This window comes from Trichomycterus rosablanca, chromosome 9 (assembly GCF_030014385.1).
Source record: "Trichomycterus rosablanca isolate fTriRos1 chromosome 9, fTriRos1.hap1, whole genome shotgun sequence".
NCBI classification, from domain to species: Eukaryota; Metazoa; Chordata; class Actinopteri; order Siluriformes; family Trichomycteridae; genus Trichomycterus; species Trichomycterus rosablanca.
The window spans coordinates 22,670,597-22,693,610 of NC_085996.1; the positions used below are offsets into that span (position 1 = coordinate 22,670,597).

Sequence of the window (23,014 nt, forward strand, 5' to 3'; positions counted from 1 at the left end):
TGTCAAGGTCCCAGGTGTAAATTGGGAGCAGGGCTGTTAAATTTGGTGTTTTGGGTACAATTCTCTCATACTGGCCACTGGATATTCAACATGGCACCTCATGGCAAAGAACTCTCTGAGGATGTGATAAATAGAATTGTTGCTCTCCACAAAGATGGCCTGGGCTATAAGAAGATTGCTAACACCCTGAAACTGAGCTACAGCATGGTGGCCAAGGTCATACAGCGGTTTTCCAGGACAGGTTCCACTCGGAACAGGCTTCGCCAGGGTCGACCAAAGAAGTTGAGTCCACGTGTTCGGCGTCATATCCAGAGGTTGGCTTTAAAAAATAGACACATGAGTGCTGCCAGCATTGCTGCAGAGGTTGAAGACGTGGGAGGTCAGCCTGTCAGTGCTCAGACCATACGCCGCACACTGCATCAACTCGGTCTGCATGGTCGTCATCCCAGAAGGAAGCTGACGCACAAGAAAGCCCGCAAACAGTTTGCTGAAGACAAGCAGTCCAAGAACATGGATTACTGGAATGCCCTGTGGTCTGACGAGACCAAGATAAACTTGTTTGGCTCAGATGGTGTCCAGCATGTGTGGCGGCGCCCTGGTGAGAAGTACCAAGACAACTGTATCTTGCCTACAGTCAAGCATGGTGGTGGTAGCATCATGGTCTTGGGCTGCATGAGTGTTGCTGGCACTGGGGAGCTGCAGTTCATTGAGGGAAACATGAATTCCAACATGTACTGTGACATTCTGAAACAGAGCATGATCCCCTCCCTTCGAAAACTGGGCCTCATGGCAGTTTTCCAACAGGATAACGACCCCAAACACAACCTCCAAGATGACAACTGCCTTGCTGAGGAAGCTGAAGGTAAAGGTGATGGACTAAACCCAATTGAGCACCTGTGGCGCATCCTCAAGTGGAAGGTGGAGGAGTTCAAGGTGTCTAACATCCACCAGCTCCGTGATGTCATCATGGAGGAGTGGAAGAGGATTCCAGTAGCAACCTGTGCAGCTCTGGTGAATTCCATGCCCAGGAGGGTTAAGGCAGTGCTGGATAATAATGGTGGTCACACAAAATATTGACACTTTGGGCACAATTTGGACATGTTCACTGTGGGGTGTACTCACTTACGTTGCCAGCCATTTAGACATTAATGGCTGTGTGTTGAGTTATTTTCAGAAGACAGTAAATCTACACTGCTATACAAGTTGTACACTGACTACTCTAAGTTATATCCAAGTTTCATGTCTATAGTGTTGTCCCATGAAAAGATATAATGAAATATTTGCAGAAATGTGAGGGGTGTACTCACTTTTGTGATACACTGTACATACAAGATATAGGGTTACACTGAAGCTCGCAGTGCACGAAAACAGTGCAGGATGATGCTGATATATGCGAGGGATCTTTAAAAAGTTTCCGCACTTTCACATTTTCAATGGAAACAGTGAGGGTGGGAGGAGTAATAGTTGGTCGTGTCTGAGAGACTGAGAGAGCTTATAGTTCAGATTTAGCGCCATCTGATTTCCACCTTTTTGGGCCGCTCAAAGAAGCTTTAAGGGGAGGAAGATTTTCATGTGATGATAATGTGAAAGCAGCAATGCATCAGTGGTTACACGCTCAACCAAAAACATTTTGCTGATGGCATTAAAAGGTTGGTACGATGCTGGTAAAAATGCATCGGAAAAATGCACCGGAAGGTGACTGTAGAAAAGTGATGTAACTTGTTTTTGACTGCGGGTGAACTGCTGTTGAAGCTTTACTTGCTTTCCTTGTATTGGGTGGTTGTGTGTTTTTTTTTTTTTTAAACAATTAACTTGTCAGCAGATTTGATATATCCTTATTATCCTTATAAAATCCTTATTTACCATAAATAATGGCTTTGTGTATTGGCACAATTGCACTGTAATAATATAAAGTGGTACCTTGAAACTTGATGTCAGTTGGCTCTGGGACTGGCGTCTAGTTTTAAAGGCGTTAAGTTTTAAGGTTTGTTTTTTCTCATAAGAACGTATGGGAAACCTGTTAATGCATTCCATGGTCTTGTGGAATTGCATATATTTTAGGCTAATGTAAAATAATGGGGTTGTTTTTGACACTTATTCACTGAAAATAACAAATATAATATAAAACCACTGAAATACAACTGGAAAACAGTAAAATACAATAAAACCAGTTTTTTTACCTTAACGTCTTTATTGTTTTCTGATGCTTCTTAATCGTGAAGATGCTTGATCTTATCATATAATATCGTATTCCTTACCGAGTTTAGTAAGGATGCATTCACATGAGAAGGCTGTGCTGTAATTTCCTGTGGAGTGTGCCGGTGCATAAAGCTTAACATGACTTATTGTACTAAAACAATGAGCGAGAAATTTCATTAGTGGAGAGAACTTATGAGCAGTAATAATTGAGAGGTTTAGTGTTTCTCTTGTCGTTCTTTTAATACATTAAGTCACATTAAGCTTTTTTTTTTTTTAACAGTAAGCATTTTAGACTCTCTCGGAAGCTGATTCTGACAATTTCTCAGCACCCCGAGCTATAACACAAGTTTAAAAGTGAAACAGAAGGAAAATTCAGATAAACACAGAAACATGTGGAGCTTTTAGAGTGAATTTGACGGTTATTCCACACAAATGCAGATTCATCTCATATTCGCACTTGAAATGATGACGTTTTACCAAACCGCTCAAGCCGAGCGGTGAACAAAACGGCAGTCGCACACACGAGTTTAAGGTAAACATCGGGTTTAAGGGTACACATTTCTCGAGGAAGGGCAAGAAGTGGTTAGAATGTGTTTATTTTGAGCTGTTATCAGACACACTTCTGATGAAGCATATTATAGTCTTTACTTACAAAAACACAACACTGGGTAACATTTGTCATGTTTATTTTAGCTGACAACAAAACGCATATGTACAGTTAAAGAATAGTGCTGAGCAAAACCTTACAATAGACAAACTTAATCTGCTGCATTTTTTCAGCTTTTTATAACCCTTACTTTCACCAAAACCATCCCTAACTGCACAGCAAACAATCAAATGCCTGTACTCAGCAGAGTATGCATCCTGGGGGGAATGTGTACAGCATGTATTACGGTTTCACCACAGAGTGTGTGAGGTCTGCATTCTGCTCTTACACTCCTATATCAGGTGAAAGTCTGTCAGCGTTGAAGAGCAGGTGTAGAATATCAGCTGGCCTCAGCAGCCTTGTTGAGATCACCAAAACCTGGGAAAGACAGACAAACACCTTACATGATCTCACACTGTGCAACACACACACAACAGCTGACACGGACACACAACCTCACAACAGAGTTTAACACTAACCACCCAGTTCTTTAGTAAATGGTAGAAAAATTTCCTTTTAATTTCTTTATAAATATTCAAAAAAAGTCTTATTTTTAATTCAACAAAATTATTAAATCACATTATAATTCATATTTAAAAGTATTAGAAAAATCACATAATTTTAAACAAAGTACCAACCCAAAACAAATAAAAATATAGAAAAGGCTGAAATACAAGAGTGCATGAAAAGGAACTGCAAATCACATAGTGCATAATGTTAATTTCACCATTTTTTGACCAAGTAACACCTTTGTTCGAACCAAATTCTAGAGTAGCACCTATATACTGTACAAAGGATCTTCAAATAGTTTCCTCACTTTTATATTTTGGTTGGAAACGGTGAGGGTGGGAGGGGTAGTAATTGGTTGTGTCTGAGAGACTGAGAGAGATTATAGTCCGGATTTAGCGCCATCTGATTTCCACCTTTTTGGACCGCTCAAAGAAGCTTTAAGGGGAAGAAGATTTTCATGTGATGATCTGAAAGCAGCGGTGCATCAGTAGCTACACGCTCAACCAAAAAACATTTTTGCTGATGGCATTAAAAAGTTGGTACGATGCTGGGAAAAATGCATCAGAAGGTGACTATGTAGAAAAGCGATGTCCTTTGGTTTTAAAAATTCTTAATAAATTGAGTAAAAAAAGCATACATGCTTCAAGTTACAATTTGACTGAAATGTGTCATCTACAGCATCAAATACAATCTTATTTTATTAATGTAGCAGTTATTAGTCAGGCTCATTAGCTTAAACATCATGATGATGATAATGATCATTATTATACATTTTATATGCTAGACCACGATTGCTGAGGTGCTGTCTGCCGGCAGGCATGATTAGCTATGTCTGGGTAAGAAGGGATTACCAAACAGTCTTGCCATTTGGAAATGCACGTGTCAGTACGCTCTCAGTGCGAGTCCCCAGACTGGATGGATAAAAATAAGAGGAGTTCCATCATGAAAGGCATCCACCATAAAAACTATGCAAATCAGTTATGCAGACCAGAATGATCTGCCGTGGTGACCCCTAAAATAAAAAAATGACAGAAGCAGCCAAATAGAAAAGAATAACATATATTTTTGGAACAGTATTTCTATTTTAAAAAAGTGCACTGAGTAATGACATCACAAGCTGTTTTCTCTTTATTTTAGTAACTAAATAGCAAACAACTAAACAAAAATATTCAGTTTATCCTAACACTTACACTGTTCAGCCATAACATTAAAACCACCTCCTGGTTTCTACACTTACTGTCCATTTTATCAGCTCCACTTACCTTATAGAAGCACTTTGTAGTTCTACAATTCTCAGCACTGCAGTGACAATGACATGGTGGTGGTGTGTTAGTGTGTGTTGTGCTGGTATGAGTGGATAAGACACAGCAGCGCTGATGGAGTTTTTTGAACGCCTCACTGTCCCTGCTGGACTGAGAATAGTCCACCAACCAAAAATATCCAGCCAACAGCGCCCCATGGGCATTGTCCTGTGACCACTGATGAAGGTCTAGAACAGGGTTTTTCAAACTCTGGGTCGCAACCCTTGGATGGGTCGTGAGCCAAAAAAAATGGGTTGCCTAAAAATAAATAAATAATTAAAATAAATATATTTTTAACAGGCTCTCATAAACAGGATTGTTTTAAACAGGCACATCACGAACGGATTTGGATACAAAAAGATTTCCCAAGCTTTAAACATCTCAAGGAGCACTGTGCAAGCGATCATATTGAAATGGAAGGAGTATCAGACCACTGCAAATCTACCAAGACCCGGCCGTCCCTCTAAACTTTCAGCTCAAACAAGGAGAAGACTGATCAGAGATGCAGCCAAGAGGCCCATGATCACTCTGAATGAACTGCAGAGATCTACAGCTGAGGTGGGAGACTCTGTCCATAGGACACAATCAGTCGTACACTGCACAAATCTGGCCTTTATGGAAGAGTGGCAAGAAGAAAGCCATTTCTCAAAGATATCCATAAAAAGTCACCTGGGAGACACACCAAACATGTGGAAGAAGGTGCTCTGGTCAGATGAAACCAAAATCGAACTTTTTGGCCACAATGCAAAACGTTATGTTTGGCGTAAAAGCAACACAGCTCATCACCCTGAACACACCATCCCCACTGTCAAACATGGTGGTGGCAGCATCATGGTTTGGGCCTGCTTTTCTTCAGCAGGGACAGGGAAGATGGTTAAAATTGATGGGAAGATGGATGGAGCCAAATACAGGACCATTCTGGAAGAAAACCTGTTGCAGTCTGCAAAAGACCTGAGACTGGGACGGAGATTTATCTTCCAACAAGACAATGATCCAAAACATAAAGCAAAATCTACAATGGAATGGTTCACAAATAAACGTATCCAGGTGTTAGAATGGCCAAGTCAAAGTCCAGACCTGAATCCCATCGAGAATCTGTGGAAAGAGCTGAAAACTGCTGTTCACAAACGCTCTCCATCCAACCTCACTGAGCTCGAGCTGTTTTGCAAGGAAGAATGGGCAAAAATTTCTGTCTCTCGATGTGCAAAACTGATAGAGACATACCTCAAGCGACTTGCAGCTGTAATCGCAGCAAAAGGTGGCGCTACAAAGTATTAACGCAAGGGGGCTGAATAATATTGCACGCCCCACTTTTCAGTTTTTTATTTCTAAAAAAAGTTTAAAATATCCAATACATTTCGTTCCACTTCACGATTGTGTCCCACTTGTTGTTGATTCTTCACAAAAAATTACAATTTCATATCGTTATGTTTGAAGCCTGAAATGTGGCAAAAGGTTGAAAAGTTCAAGGGGGCTGAATACTTTTGCAAGGCACTGTACCTACTCTGTAGTGGTCCTGGGAGAGTCCTGACCATTGAAGAACACAATGAAAGGGAACTAACAAAGCATGCAGAGAAACAGATGGACTACAGTCAGTAATTGTAGAATATATGGGATGTGGAGCTGATAAAATGGACAATGTGTGTAGAAACAAGGAGGTGGTTTTAATGTTATAGCTGATCGGTGTATGCTTTAAATAATCTGTCACGCTGAAATGCCTTAGCCCACCCAAAATTCTTAGGGCAAAAGAACAGACAGTTGTAGCCTGATGGTTAAGGTACTGGACTATTAATCTAAAGGTCGCTTGTTCAAGTCCAACCACTGCCAGGTTGCCACTGTTGGGCCGTTGAGCAAGGCCCTTAATTTCTAAGACAATATACTGTCAGGGTACTGTAAGTTGCTTTGGATAAAAGCATTTGCTAAATGCTGTAAATGTAAAGTAATACATTTACATTAGTTCATCAGCAGAACTGATCTTTTATTTTATTAAACTATCAAACTATTGAAACTTAAAGCACGTATAAAACTTTTACAAAAGCCAAATTAAAATCAAGTAACAGTTCTGTTTGCGTTAGACCAGTATGTGTAGTTATAGTCATTACTCATGTATTGCTCAACGAACAACACCAAATGTTCACAGTATGGATAAGATGAAAGGTTAATTAAGACAGACTTAAGGTTAAAAAACATACAACAAATAATAAAATACCATTAATTAAATCACTGTTATATAACAGATTGCAGGCTTGCACATTTTTATGTCCTGCACACATCCACTAAAAATCATGCATACATTTAGAGTGCATTTAGAAGGAGCTGATTAGCATTTACTGTTCATTTACATGTACACAAAACTGATCAGTTGGGGCTATTTATTTAAACAGGTGCCTTTTTCATTTGCCAAACCTAATTTGATCCATCAGACTGCCAGGATTACACTGTTCCATAACTTGATTCCAAAGGTTGGGGGCTTTAAAACAACTGAAACAAGTTTAGATTCATTATTAGCCAATATACACTGATCAACCATAACATTAAAACCACCTCCTCGTTTCTACAACCACTGTCCATTTTATCAGCTCCACTTACCATACAGAAGCACTTTGTAGTTTTAAAATTACTGACTGTAGTCAATCTGTTTCTCTTCATACCTTTTTAGTCTGCTTTCACCCTTTTCTTCAATGGTCAGGAGCCCCACAGGACCAATACAGAGCAGGTATTATTTAGGTGGTGAATCATTCTCAGCACTGCAGTGACACTGACATGGTGGTGGTGTGATAGTGTGTGTTGTGCTGGTATGAGTGGATCAGACACAGCAGTGCTGATGGAGTTTTTAAACACCTCACTGTCCCTGCTGGACTGAGAATAGTTCACCAACCAAAAACATCCAGCCAACAGCGCCCTGTAGGCAGCGTCCTGTGACCACTGATGAAGGTCTAGAAGATGACCAACTCAAACAGCAGCAATAGAGAGATCGTCTCTGACTTTACATCTACAAAGTGGACCAACTAGGTAGGAGTGTCTAATAGAGTGGACAGTGAGTGGACACGATATTTAAAAACTCCAGCAGCGCTGCTGTGTCTGATCCACTCATAGCAGCACAACACACACTAACACACCACCATCATGACATTGTCACTGCAGTGCTGAGAATGATCCACCACCTAAATAATACCTGCTCTGTGGTGGTCCTGTGAGGGTCCTGACCATTGGAGAACAGGGTAAAAGCAGGCTTAAAAAAGAATGTAGAGAAATAGATGGACTACAGTCAGTAATTGTAGAAGTATAAAGTGCTTCTACTTGGTAAGTGCAGCTGATAAAATGGACAGTATGTGAAGAACAGTCAGTGTAGGCCTGCTAAGGCTAACATGACTGAAACAGATGTTTCAAAACAAACAGTAATCAAAGCACACGTAATAAAATTCTACAGTATAATGAATGCACCATTAATAGTATAGTTACACACGATGCAGCAGTATTACATTACTTTAGAGTTGTGTAAATAATGTCTGCCTGTTATAGCCATAGATGTTGGATCTTGTTGCTAAAATATTACCAGATAACATGCTAAATTGGAAGTTCTGTCTTGTGACTGTGTATAAGACATTAAATGCAATAAAAAAAAAAAATCATAAACACAAATAAACCCAAAGCTTAGCAAATGCCACTCATGGTGCCATCATGTGTAATATAACCAATACAACTAACAATGACAACAGAGAGTCACTGTTATTATTGCGACTACATTTAGAAAAAGTTATTTTGAATGGAATGACGTATGTGTTGAGGTAAGCAGCTTAAATACTCCATTTTCAACCAGACACACTTATAACATCTATTTAAAAATAAAAAATCCTTTATTTAAAGTGTGTGTTTTTGACTCAGTGCAGAGAAGTGGATGATTCACATACCGGGCTTTTTACAGTTCAGTCACGAAGAGGAATGAGATTTACAGGAAGCTTTGCTTGGTGTTTGATCTTACGCATGACCCCATAATTCACCCCCCAGACCGTTATTCGGCCGATGTAGAAAATGGTCAAACTCATGTGCATGGACACCAAGTTCAAGTGTGTAGGCTGAGTGACTGTAAGCCTCTCTGTTTTCTGCTTTTTAGAATTTTAGATTTATTCATGACAGGGAGCTTTGATCCACAGCAGCTCTTTCTTTCAGACTGGACTCAATTACGTCTCTATTCAGGCCGGGATTTAATTTATAGCTTTGATTCTCTTAGACAATAAGCAGAGTGAATAATACAAACACAGGACTCTGATCTCCTGACGAACGCAGGTCAACATGCGTACGTGTGTGTGATTATACCTGTACTTACATGCAGTCACCCACGCGATAAACAATTATTTGATGCTCTTCATGAACACAGGGTAGTAAATAATAACAATAATAGACAAACAATGGAGCTTATTATGTGGTGTAAATGTGTTTGTGTGTATGTCTACCCTGCGATGGACTGGCACCCTGTCCAGGGTGTTTCTGTGTGCCTTGCGCCCATTGAGAGCTGGGATAGGCTCCAGCACTCCTCACAACCCGGATTAGGATAATCAGCTTAAAAGTAAGTCAGTGAGTGAGTGGGTTCGATCAATAGCAAAATTTCTTCTAGTGAATGTAAGATCTTTTAAAGGACCAAGCAGGAAAAAATAAGCCATAAACAATACAGCTAAAAACCCAAAATCCCTCATTTATTAATCTCTCTCCCTTGCTAAATTCAGTCCAAATGGCAAGTTAATCTGGTTCAATAGAACAGTTTTCTCATTTTAAATGGTGTTCATTTTAACTGTGCCCACACAGCATACAACTACAGTCACCTGTTTACATGTACTGTAAGGAACGGGCGGCACTGTGGCTAAGTGGGTAGCACTGTCGCCTCAAAGCAAGAAGGTCCTGGGTTCAATCCCCAGGTGGGGTGCTCTGGGTCCTTTCTGCGTGTGTTTCCTCCGGGTGCTCCGGTTTCCACAATCCAAAGACATGCAAGTGAGGTGAATTGGAGACACATAATTGTCCAAGACTGTGTTTGATATAACCTTGTGAAAGATGAATCTTGTGTAATGAGTAACTACCGTTCCTGTCATGAATGTGACCAAAATGTAAAACGTGATGTTAAAATCCCAATAAACAAATAACTGTAAGGAACAGGTCTCTGATAATAAGTATTTGAGATTCAAGTAATTTCTTAACTCCTCTCCTGGGTCAGGAGAAAAACTTAAAACTGTCACCTTATTCCAGGAGGACATTTGTCCAGATAGTCAGATGTATTCCAAGAATCTCCAATAACATTTCTGACTGAACTAGAAGTTGCTGAAACATGAGTAATGCTGCACACAGTCAAGCAAGTTTTATCTCACTGTTGACTTTAAAGCTATATACACGGGGATCTTCAAAGAGTTTCTGCACTTTTATATTTTTGCTGGAAACGGTAAGGGGGGTGGAGTGGGGTGGGAGGTAATTGGTTCTGAAATCTGAGAGACAGATTATAGTTCGGATTTAGCACCATCTGATTTCTACCTTTTTGGACACTATGAAGCTTTAAGGGGAAGTAGATTTTCATGTGATGATGATGTGAAAGCGGTGCATCAGTGGCTACATGCTCAACCAAAAATTTTTTTGCTGGTGGCATTAAAAAGGTGGTACAATGCTGGAAAAATGCATCAGAAGGTGACTATGTAGAAAAGTGATGTAAGTCTTTCTTGTTTACTTCTTAAAAAAGTGAGGAAACTTTTTGAAGAACCTTCACATATATATATATATATATATATATACAGTGTATCACAAAAGTGAGTACACCCCTCACATTTCTGCAGATATTTAAGTATATCTTTTCATGGGACAACACTGACAAAATGACACTTTGACACAATGAAAAGTAGTCTGTGTGCAGCTTATATAACAGTGTAAATTTATTCTTCCCTCAAAATAACTCAATATACAGCCATTAATGTCTAAACCACCGGCAACAAAAGTGAGTACACCCCTAAGAGACTACACCCCTAAATGTCCAAATTGAGCACTGCTTGTCATTTTCCCTCCAAAATGTCATGTGATTTGTTAGTGTTACTAGGTCTCAGGTGTGCATAGGGAGCAGGTGTGTTCAATTTAGTAGTACAGCTCTCACACTCTCTCATACTGGTCACTGAAAGTTCCAACATGGCACCTCATGGCAAAGAACTCTCTGAGAATCTTAAAAGACGAATTGTTGCGCTACATGAAGATGGCCAAGGCTACAAGAAGATTGCCAACACCCTGAAACTGAGCTGCAGCACAGTGGCCAAGATCATCCAGCGTTTTAAAAGAGCAGGGTCCACTCAGAACGGACCTCGCGTTGGTCGTCCAAAGAAGCTGAGTGCACGTGCTCAGCGTCACATCCAACTGCAGTCTTTGAAAGATAGGCGCAGGAGTGCTGTCAGCATTGCTGCAGAGATTGAAAAGGTGGGGGGTCAGCCTGTCAGTGCTCAGACCATACGCCGCACACTACATCAAATTGGTCTGCATGGCTGTCACCCCAGAAGGAAGCCTCTTCTGAAGTCTCTACACAAGAAAGCCCGCAAACAGTTTGCTGAAGACATGTCAACAAAGGACATGGATTACTGGAACTATGTCCTATGGTCTGATGAGACCAAGATTAATTTGTTTGGTTCAGATGGTCTCAAGCATGTGTGGCGGCAATCAGGTGAGGAGTACAAAGATAAGTGTGTCATGCCTATAGTCAAGCATGGTGGTGGGAATGCCATGGTCTGGGGCTGCATGAGTGCAGCAGGTGTTGGGGAGTTACATTTCATTGAGGGACACATGAACTCCAATATGTACTGTGAAATACTGAAGCAGAGCATGATCCCCTCCCTCCAGAAACTGGGTCGCAGGGCAGTGTTCCAGCATGATAATGACCCCAAACACACCTCTAAGACGACCACTGCTTTATTGAAGAGGCTGAGGGTAAAGGTGATGGACTGGCCAAGCATGTCTCCAGACCTAAACCCAATAGAACATCTTTGGGGCATCATCAAGCGGAAGGTGGAGGAGCGCAAAGTCTCGAATATCCGCCAGCTCCGTGATGATGTCATGGAGGAGTGGAAAAGCATTCCAGTGGCAACCTGTGAAGCTCTGGTAAACTCCATGCCCAGGAGAGTTAAGGCAGTTCTGGGAAATAATGGTGGCCACACAAAATATTGACACTTCAGGAACTTTCACTAAGGGGTGTACTCACTTTTGTTGCCGGTGGTTTAGACATTAATGGCTGCATATTGAGTTATTTTGAGGGAAGAATAAATTTACACTGTTATATAAGCTGCACACAGACTACTTTTCATTGTGTCAAAGTGTCATTTTGTCAGTGTTGTCCCATGAAAAGATATACTTAAATATCTGCAGAAATGTGAGGGGTGTACTCACTTTTGTGATACACTGTATATATACTGTATATACATAGTTTCCTCACTTTTGGATTTTGGACAATGTCCTTTTGTTTAAACATCTTCTAATTTTGGTAGTTTGTAAATGACATCTGACTGACAGACAAACTTCCTCCTAGCATAAGGTGACAATTCAGATTTTCACATTGCCAAAAGAAGACTTTATGTACTTTAATCAGTGCAGGTAAACTAGCCCTATTTATATGGACATAGAAAAGTCACCAGCTGTTGTCATTTGTTATCAGAAATTAGAAATGTGTTTCAATCATTAACTCTCGCTAGATGCTACAATACAAGCCCTTAAAGAAAAAGTTGCTTTGTTGGCTGAATAGAGTTGCATGCGTGTCAGTATATTTAGGGCGGTTGTAGCCTAGTGGTTAAGGTACTGGACTAGTAATCCAAAGGTTGCTGGTTCAAGCCCCACCAAGGCCCTTAATAGCATAGTATATTGCTTAGACAATATCCCATCACAGTACTGTAAGTCGCTTTGGATAACAGCGTCTGCTAAATGCCAAAAATGTTAATGTAAAATGCATTTGGAATGACCAGTAATATTAATAGATATGATATTAAAATTGAAACTCTGATATGGACTTAAATTTCTTGCATTGGTTTTAGCTTTATACTCTGAATGTCTCCATATATTTTAAACCAGTATGTAGTACATGATTACTAGTACCAGTATGTAGTATATGATTACCTTGGACACCCTGAACAGGGCACCAATCCATTACTGAGAACATAACCACACATATTAGCATTAACATTAGCTTACTGACTTACTGAGGTGCATAAAAAACAAAGTACCACAGAGAAAACCCACCCAGATTTGGTAAACAAACATACCAAATCTCTCACTTACCGGAACAGAGAGTTGAACCCAAGACCCCAAGACCCAGTTGCTGAACCACACTCATTCTATCTATTAGACTAATGTATAAAGTTATTTGTGTAATAATGTTATATGGGTTGAGAAAGACTCACCTGTGTCCCTGGCTTGTGGCTAGAGACAACCTCGCGGATAAGGCGGAGCTCAGACGGGGTGACCCCACCCACCAGAAAAAGAAACAGCAACGGATGATCACTTGGATGGGGCCGGTTAACCTGCAATAAACGTGAACGTTGTTTATAAGAACTATCCGGATTTCATTTTACTTCTCTTTCTATTTTCGTTGGTCAGACCTTGAATGGGGGAGCACACACACGCACACACACACACACACACACCCTTACTTCAGACACATGCAACATGCACAAGGCAGTAAATTAAAACCCAAGACTTCATAGAAACAAAAGCACGTTTTCCAACAGGTGACTGCTCACACAAACACACTGAAATGTACTCACTCATGCATTCTAAAACCAAGGGAAAAAGTAACACGTGCTCTCACACATGCATACCGAGTATAAGGGAGCCATGCAGAGCTTAATTGGTTGGTCAGACACCTGCGTAGCATGCGATTGGCTGAATAAAGTGGCATGTGTGTCATTATATATAAAAAAGAGCGAATTCAAAAGCTTCAGGATCACAGGGTGAAGGACTAGCGCATTATTGGACTGCTGTGCCAGCTGAACACCTGACTTCAGGGTAATTTAACACTAACAATGATTATGTTTAATAAAAAAAGTAAGCAATGTGGTCTGTATTTAACCAAGTGTATATGTGTATGGTTGAGGGTGTAGGTATAGGCTGTAGGAACATGTGCACCTGCAGTCAGATCCATGTGTTTTACTGAGTAAGAGAGAATGAGGTTTGTGTTCATATTGATATTTTGCCATCTCTAAGCAAAGTTAGGAAACGTGCACAGCATAATAATGTGATCATGTGGATTAAGACAGCACAAAGATGTGTATACATGACAGACTTTCCTCTATACCACATATGAGAATTGATAACCACATACTGTTTTAAAATTTTGGATTTGGATTTATGGATTCTCTACTTTATTCCCCAAGTTTAGCATAGCCAATTAGTGTTTTGCCTCTGGGGACCCCGATTGCATCTGAGGAGGGTATATTCGCCTTACACATGCTCCCGCCGACGCGTGTGCAGTCTACCAACTCCTTCTGTACCTTGTTGGATTTGCGTGTAAGGCCAGTCTTGCACTTGGAGAGTCACACACTGATCTCCGTATTCCTCCACTTTCTGTACAGGCGCCCCGGGCTACTAACCTAGGTCCTTACACAGTGTTGAAGACCCCGCCCTCTTTTTAGTCTGCAGCAGATCTAGTGGCCAATTGTGCCTGCTAGGTGGCACCCAGACGACCAGTAGCAGAGCCAATATTCGAACTTGGAGATTTCATAATCAATTCTTCTAAGAGATGCAAAGACAATAAAAGAGTGTACAGTGGTACCTTGTGACTCAACGCCCCCTAAACTCAAAATCTTTGAAACTCGGTGACCTTCGGCGAGAAATTTGTACCCTTAAACTCGACGTGTTTGCTACTGCCGTTTTGTTCAGCACTTGGCTTGAGCAGTGTGGTACAACATCATCGAAGGTGCGAATATGAGACAAATCTGCATTTGTGTGGAATAACAGTCAAATTCCCTCTAAAAGCGTCCACATGTACAGTATCTGTGTTTAGCTGGATTTTCCTCCTGTTTCACTTTTAAACTTGTGTTATAGCTCAGGGTGCTGAAAAAATTGTGAGAATCAGCTTTTCCAAGAGAGTCTGAAACGGTTATTGTTAAAAAAAAAAAAAAAAAAAAAGCTTAACGTAACTTAATGTATTAAAAAAAATGACACAGGAACACAAAACCTTTCTTAATTATTACTGCTCATAAGTTCTCTCCACTAATGAACTTTGTGCACTGCCAGTGCAAAAGCTATTGTGCCGCTTCTCATGGGAATGAGCCTTTACTGAATGGAATACGGTATTCCAAGATAAAGCATCTCCACGATTAAGAAGCATAAGGAAACAATAAAGAAGTGAAGTGCAGGTTTTATTGTATTTTTAATTATTTTTAGCTGTTTTCAATTGTATTTCAGTGTTTTTTATATTACATTTGTGTTATTTAATATATTTTATATTACATATTGTGTCAAAAACAACCCCATTATTTTACTTTAGCCTAAAATATATACAGCTTCACGGGACCATGGAATGTATTAACAGGTTTTCCACACCTGAAACCCAACACCTTTTAAACTCAATGCCACTTCTAGAACCAACTGACGTCGCATTTCAAGGTACCACTGTATAAGCTAAACTAAAGGGTTCTTAGAGGACGACACATTGAACACTAAAACACCAAAACACCACACACCAACAGTGACCACAATATTGGAAGACCAGAACATAAAGATTTTTCTAAACAGTGAAGCAGTTTTTGCACATATACTGAATGTGCTATATAAAATGCAAGCTGCTCCAATCAATAAAACTACGGTCAAAAGTAGGCAGCATGGTAATGCTTTCAAAAGACACTCTCTAAACCACTTATCAGATAGGTAAACAAGGTAAAAACTTCAACATGGGCTACGACATACAATCATTTCACCACAGATGACAGGAAAAATTGTGATTTAGGTCAGTAATAGAAGAACTTATGTAAGCACAAGAATAGGAGGGAGACTGATACCAGCGTATCAAACAACCCTGTCAAATGAGAAGTGGCACTCCATTCTTCAGAGACGAGCTTTACGCTTTGGTTACATTGGTAATAATGGAGCTTTGTAAAGAAGGATTTATACTAGAGCTAGGATAGTGACCCAAATACACCTTCAAGCTTTGCAACAACTACTTGAAGACAAAGGAGTGCTGACTGTCATTATCTTTCCTGCACAGTGACCTGACCTAAACCTTACTGAGCATGTACGAGAGCACTTCAGGACAGAGAAAGCCTGGAATATTGTAAAATCATGCTGAAATAACATGGATCATCAGAATGTGCATTAACCTGTGGAGTCTATATCAAATACTAAGAAATTCAGCAATTTATACATTTCTCAAGGAATTAACTTTTAAGTTAATTTGTTATGTTGATCATATGATTTTAATAATGAAAGAAGTTTATTAAATTCAAGAAAATGCAAATATTAGTGATCTCAGACTTTTGCCTTCACAATGTATACAGGCTTAAAACCAAACTAGAACCCAAGAAATCCAAGATTCAGTAAATGCAACCATATAAATGGTTGTAAATGCACCATCCACCCACATCCATCCATCTATCCACATCCATCTTTACAGCCATCCATCCACGTCCATCCATCCACAACCATCCATATCCACATCCATCCATCTTTCCATCCATCCACCTTCACATCCATTCACCTTTCCATCCATCCATTCATCCATCCGTCCATCCATCCATCCATCCGTCCATCCATCCATCCATCCAAATCCATATGCATATCCATATCCATATCCATCCATCTTTTTATCCAGTCACATTCATCCATCCAAATCCATCCACCCATGATTGACTAATTGCCTTGTTCTGACCAGGGTCCTTGTTGGTCCAGTGCCACCTGAAAACACTGGGTGCAAGGCATAAACACACCGGGGACAGGGTGCTAAAGAATCACAGAGAGACACAAATTCACTTATACACTTACACACAAAGAAAATACAGTGCAACCAATTTACATTTTGCATGTTTTTGAGAGGTAGAACGAATCAAAGTACAAGTGGAAAACCTAAGTGGACATTAGAAAAACATGCCACTAGAACTCAAATGCCATGGTGCTGAGCAGCACCCACTCCAGCTGAGCAACTGTGTTTATTATTAGTATCATTATTATTTTTCTTTCATTAATTTATTTATGTTCGGTAACCACATGGGCCTTATGAAATCACATACTTGCATCCCATTCATTCACTGGCTCACATGTACGAGCAATTAAGAGTAGCCAATCCACCCTCTGCATGTTTTTGCTATAAAAGAAATCTGGAGTAACCATTGAAAACCCAAGAGACGAGAAGAAACTGCAATCTGTTGTTACCTTCATAAACATGCTGAAGCCAGTCTTTAGCAGATCAGTCAGTCCCCCAGAGGCATGTTCAATATCTGGGCACTCAGACCGGTTCGGGTTAAAGATCTCCTCAAGAACCTCCTTCAGGAATGGATGATATGTCGCCTAATAAGACAAGAGACATTTTTTACCCTCACTGAGTGTATGCAGAGACATTCATCTGTAGGTGTTGTGGGGATAACTTGTATTTTTGGAAGCGTTTGCTAATGAATGAAAGACTATTTTAAACACACATGGCTCCCCAGGGTGTTACACAGTCGCCGTTGATTCAGGGATTAGTATTCATGAAAGGAGACTTGTCTCTGAGAGAAAAGGCTTGACTGCTGAACATTTTAAATCACATTGTAGAATCAGAGCGTTTAACACTGCTATTTCCAGAAACCATTAGAACAAGATTGTATCGGACGAGTCCTGTTTCCTCTGCCAAGTTTATTATTATTTTTTTATAAACAGAAGAGTTTACCAGGGTGGTGAAGCAGTCTGTTATGCTAACCCACAACTGCTGAGATCCGGGTTTGAATATCAACGGTGCTATCAGCCAGCTGAGTGTCTACACAGACATGATTTGATAAGTTTGTTGATGGATTGGCACCATGTCCAGGGCATTCCTGCCTTCCGTGCAGTGGAACCGGATCTGCCCTGCCCCTGGCCAAAAGCAGTTAAAGAAAATGGAATATGGCTCTCTGTAAGAATCTACTGCTGGTAGGTGAAAAGTGGCTAGTGGCTGAACTCATTTCACACAGCGTCCATTTTTTCCAAAAAATACCTGGAATGCTGATTCATCTGACCACAATACATGTTTCCACTGTGTGATGGTCCATCCTAGATGCCTTTGAGCCCAGAGAAGTCGACACCGCTTCTGGACATGGTTAACATAAGGCTTCTTTTTTGCACAGTAAAGTTTTAAGTGCCATTTGTGCATGTAACTCTGTATTGTAGTGCTTGACAAAGGTTTGCCAAAGTAATCCCTCACCCATGTGGTTATATCAGCTATTGTTGAGTGGCGGATCGAAGATCACGGGCATTCAATTTAAGCTTGCACCCTTGGCCTTTATGCACTGAAAGATTCACTCCAGATTCCTTGAATCGTTTAATGATATTATATACTGTAGAAGGAGAAATATGCAAATCCCTTCCAATCTTTCTTTGAGGTACAACATTTCAATCATTTTCTTACGCATTTGTTGACAAACTGGAGATCCTCTGATCATCTTTGCTCATCAAAGACTCAGCCTTTCCTGGATGCTGCTTTTGTACCAAACCATGATTACAATCACCTGCTGACATCACCTGTTTGGAATCACATAATTATTTAGTTTTTTCGGGCAGCACGGTGGCTAAGTGGGTAGCACTGTCGCCTTACAGCAAGAAGGTTCTGGGTTTGTTCCCCAGATGGGGTGGTCCGGGTCATTTCTGTGCGTAGTTTGCATGTTCTCCCCGTGTCCACGTGAGTTTCCTCCGGGTGCTCCGGTTTTCTTCCCACAGTTCAAACACATGCAAGTGAGGTGAAATGGAGATACTAAATTGTCCATGACTGTGTTTGATATAACCTAGCGAACTGATGAATCTTGTGTAATGAGTAACTACGTTCCTGTCATGAATGTAACCAAAGTGTAAAACATGACGTTAAAATCCTAATAATCCTATATGGCATTTTCCATATTGTCCCAAGTTTTTCTGATTTGGGGTTGTACAAATTATCAGTGTAACACTGCACACAATTTAGGTCTTTCACCATCTACCATACATAATATTGTGAAAAGATTCAGGGCATCCAGAAAAATCTCAGTCTGTGAAGGGCAAGGTGGAAAAGCACAGTTGAATGTGCATGACCCTGGAGATGAGAAACCATCATGCTACTGTGATAACTATAGTCACATGGGATTTAGAGTAAACTCTATTATGTAAAGTTAAAGCCATATATCAATTTATGCTGAAAAACCATTAAGTTCTCTGGGCTTACAGTATGTTCATCTCAGATGGACCGAAAGACAGTAGAAACATACTGTGGTCAGTTAAGTCCAGTCAGCTTGTTTTCAGGAAAAAATGGACATAGCTTTCTAGGTTTGTTTGCTATTTGTATACCCTATCTGTGCGAACATAACACATACAAAACTGATTTAAAAAAAGCTGGGACAGTAAAAAAAAAAAAAAACACACTGAGGTGGCAGAGCAGTAAAACCAGCTAGCACACCAGAGCATCTCTAACTCATGAGTTCGAATCTCAGCTCTGCTACCGCCAGGCTGGACGAACAATGATTGGCTCATTCGTAGGTAGGGTGCCGGAGGGCATTCCTCATAACTGATTACAACCTCTGCTGGCAGGGGATAATGGAGATCAGTGCGTGACTCTCAGTGTGTGATTCTGAGCCACATATGAACGTCTCGTGCAGGTGAAAAGATGCAGTCGGCTACTGCACATGTGATGGAGGGGCCGTGTGTTAGTCACGGTTTTCCTCAGTCAGGAGTAGAGGTCAGCAACAGTAGAGAGAAAGCATAATGCAACCGGGTAATTGGATAGGACTAGATTGGGAGAAAAATTGGGGGATAAACGCAAAAAAAATGTAATTAAAAATGATAAAAAGACAAGATATTTAATGTTTAAACAAATTAACAATGGATTTTGTTTACACTTTTCATACACTCATTCTAAAATGTGATGAAAGCAACACATTCAGTAAAGTTGAAAGTAGGGCATGTTTACCACTGTTACATCACCGTTCCTTTTTCAACAGTCTAGGTCTCTATTGACACATATAGTAAAGCATCACACATTTTCAGTGGGAGAAAGGTCTGGACTGCAGACCAGCACAATAGTATGTACACTCTCTTACTACAAAGCTACATTGTTGTTAAACATGCAAAGAGTGTTTGCTGAATGTATCTTCAACTATCATAAAGTAGATAATGAATAATTTTTCTCATTTTATAATTCCACCAACAATTGGAAATAGACCCATATAAGGACAGGTATGAACAGGACTTGAATTACATAAATGACATAGCCAACACTTTAAACTACATTACTAGATCAACCTCCGCTGTTTATTATGAGTCAGCCACAACAACAAAAACATCAGCAGCACTTAACCCAGTTAAAACCCCCACCCACATTTTCCAACTAAACTAAAAAAAAAGAAAAAAAGAAAAAATGAATTAATGGAAAAATCCAGAAACCAAACACTGTGAAAGGCTATGTTTAATCATGTAAATGCAGGATTATATAAATGCCCACTTGCAACTTGATACTGTATATATGCAACCCACATATTTACAGATAACTATTAATAAAAGATAGAAAAACAACATTATCTACATATTTGTACACATAATTTTGTATATATAAAATCTACTCCATGTTTCATTATAGGGCTGTTATTCGCCAGTTTTTCTCATGTTCTAAGAATTCTTTTTTTATTTATATATTTTTTTGTTTATGCATTTTCTCCCCCTTTTCTCCCTTTTAGCGCATCCAATTGCCAGATTGCATCATGCTTCCTCTCCACCAATGCCGATCCCTGCTCTGATTGAGGAGAACGAAGCTAACCCATGCCCCCTACGACACGTGGGCAGCATGCCGTATGCATCTACATGTGCACGTACATACAAATTAAAAATCAATGATAATTTATTTAATTTTGAAAATAACTCAGTTCGTTGTTCTGCATCCAACCGCCATATTTATAATTTTTCTGTGAGAAAAGTTGTGCCGCACTGAATGCTGGGAATGCCCCGCTAAGGCAGCATCGGATGCTCCCTTGTTATTCTCTCAAAAAAACGTTCAGATTTAAGGTACCTTATTAGGCAGCATTTTAAGATATCTAAGAATTCTAATAACCTACCTCTCGGGAGCGCATGTAGAATGACGTAAAATGCATCTATGTAGAGAGCTCACAAGGTTTTTGAACACACCCTAACACTTTTTTTATGCCAATGCAGTGTAAATTGTGGGCCCTCATTGACCTCTGCGTGTGTGTCTTTCTTAACAATCTCAAATCAATTCAAATTGCAACAAGTGGACTTGAACTGTTGTCTTAACAGTGTCTGACCACAATTTGGAATGTCACAGCAAAGGGTCTTAATACTTGAGTTAGCAAGAGTTTATTTTTATTTTTTTCCATTTATAAAGTTTTCACTTTAGTTTTTCTTTATCACTTGCTTATCAGGGGGGTTTGGTCCTGAAATTTGTAAAGTTGCCTTTAGACAATGTCTATTGTCAAAAAAAGTGCTATACAAATAAGTTTGACTTCATGTGTAGATAATAATGACAACTACACCGACTAGGCATAACATTATGACCACTGAGAGGTGAAGTGAATAACACTGATTATATCTTCAACACGGCACCTATTAGTGGGTGGGATATATTAGGCAGCAAGTGAACATTTTATCCACAAAGTTGATGTGTTTAGAAGCAGAAAAAATAGGCAAGCGTAAGGATTTGAGCGAGTTTGACAAGGGCCAAATTGTGATGGCTAGACGACTGAGTCAGAGCATCTCCAAAACTGCAGCTCTTGTGGGGTGTTCCCGGTATGCAGTGGTCAGTATCTATCAAAAGTGGTCCAAGGAAGGAACAGTGGTAAACTGGTGACAAGGCTCACTGATGCACGTGGGGAGTGAAGGCTGGCCCGTGTGGTCCGATCCAACAGACGAGCTACTGAAGCTCAAACTGCTGAAGAAGTTAATGCTGGTTCTGATAGAAAGGTGTCAGAATACACAGTGCGTCGCAGTTGCTGGGCTGTTTTGGCAGCAAAAGGGGGACCAACACAATATTAGAAGGGTGGTCATAATGTTATGCCTAATCGTGTGTATATCCATTTTAATCAAATCCACAACCCGGTAACCTGTGCAAAAAGTCAAGAAGTGTGAACACTTTCTGAAAATTTCCATCCATTTGTTACTTCTAAATGTTTTTAAACTGTCACGAGGTTTAATAAATCTATAGTTGAATTATTTACAGTGCCAAGACTGTAAGCTTTGAAATGAACGAAGCCAAGCTTTTAAAACAGGAAATACGCTGGAAAACCTTCTGATTTTAACAACACACTTTGCCCTGTGACCTTGGGATATTGAAAAGTAAAAGAAAAACAGTAGCAGATGGTGATGTCATCAAAACAGACCAGACTCACCCTTTTCCTCTCACGCAAACTTACACACACCTACCCACACTCAACAAAGAACAAAGAACTGCCACTAATAGCACTCACATTCCATGCCAATTATTTTTTCCAAAAACCCTTGCGTGCCTTTCCAACGACAACATGACTTTTTTTTTCCGATGGCAATTTTACATTCTGTAGCTCGGTTGGATCCACTGAGCTTAAACAGCTTATGGGATTTTTTTAAGTCTAATGCACACTACACGACATTCCACACCACTGCACACCAGTGCAACCAGTTACTTTATGATCATGGGGTAGTGCACAACACTTAATCAATCAGCAGAGAGAGGGTCACACACAATGTCATCAAATAAAGAAACAGACAATCAAATCAGATTTCTTCTTCAAAATACACATGAGAACTCTAAGATTTCCAATACTTGCTCTATTTTGCTAAAGCAAATGCAGAGCAGAAAAGAGGCGCTGCAGGTGAGCTGAAGGGTTGTGTATTAAACTGCACTCTACCTTCTGAACAGTGTGTTTAAAGTAGCTCATCATTTTTTTGCTAAACTGTTACATGCAGGTGGCTCCGTAATGTTTTGGGGCTGCTTTGCTGTCTCAGACACTGAACATTTTGGAGCAGAACATACAGCTCAGTGTCAGAAAATCACACAGTGAATGATTTAAAATCAAGAACAAAAATGATTGGGAGTGTAATACTAGGTGTATGTACTATTTTTGTAGAATATTTTGTGTGTAAAACTTCATGTATTTTGCTAAAACAAATGCAGAGCAGAAAAAGGTGCTGCAGGTGAGCTGAAGGGCTGTGTATTAAACTGCACTCTACTTTCTGTGCTTAA

The 23,014-nt window shown here is 40.0% G+C and overlaps 1 protein-coding gene across 2 annotated transcripts in view; it reads right to left on the bottom strand.

Annotated features, from left to right (window-relative positions):
* Positions 1-2,868: 2,868 nt before the first annotated feature.
* scfd2 (sec1 family domain containing 2) overlaps positions 2,869-23,014 on the bottom strand; it is a 233,370-nt gene continuing 213,224 nt past the window's right edge. For both annotated transcript variants that reach the window (XM_063002093.1, XM_063002092.1), the window contains 3 exons: positions 17,023-17,157; positions 13,059-13,178; positions 2,869-3,223 (listed from right to left, as the gene is read on the bottom strand). In XM_063002093.1, the coding sequence (XP_062858163.1) occupies positions 3,131-3,223; positions 13,059-13,178; positions 17,023-17,157 (348 nt within the window). In that variant the 3' untranslated portion in view covers positions 2,869-3,130. The remainder of the gene's footprint in view (positions 3,224-13,058; positions 13,179-17,022; positions 17,158-23,014) is intronic.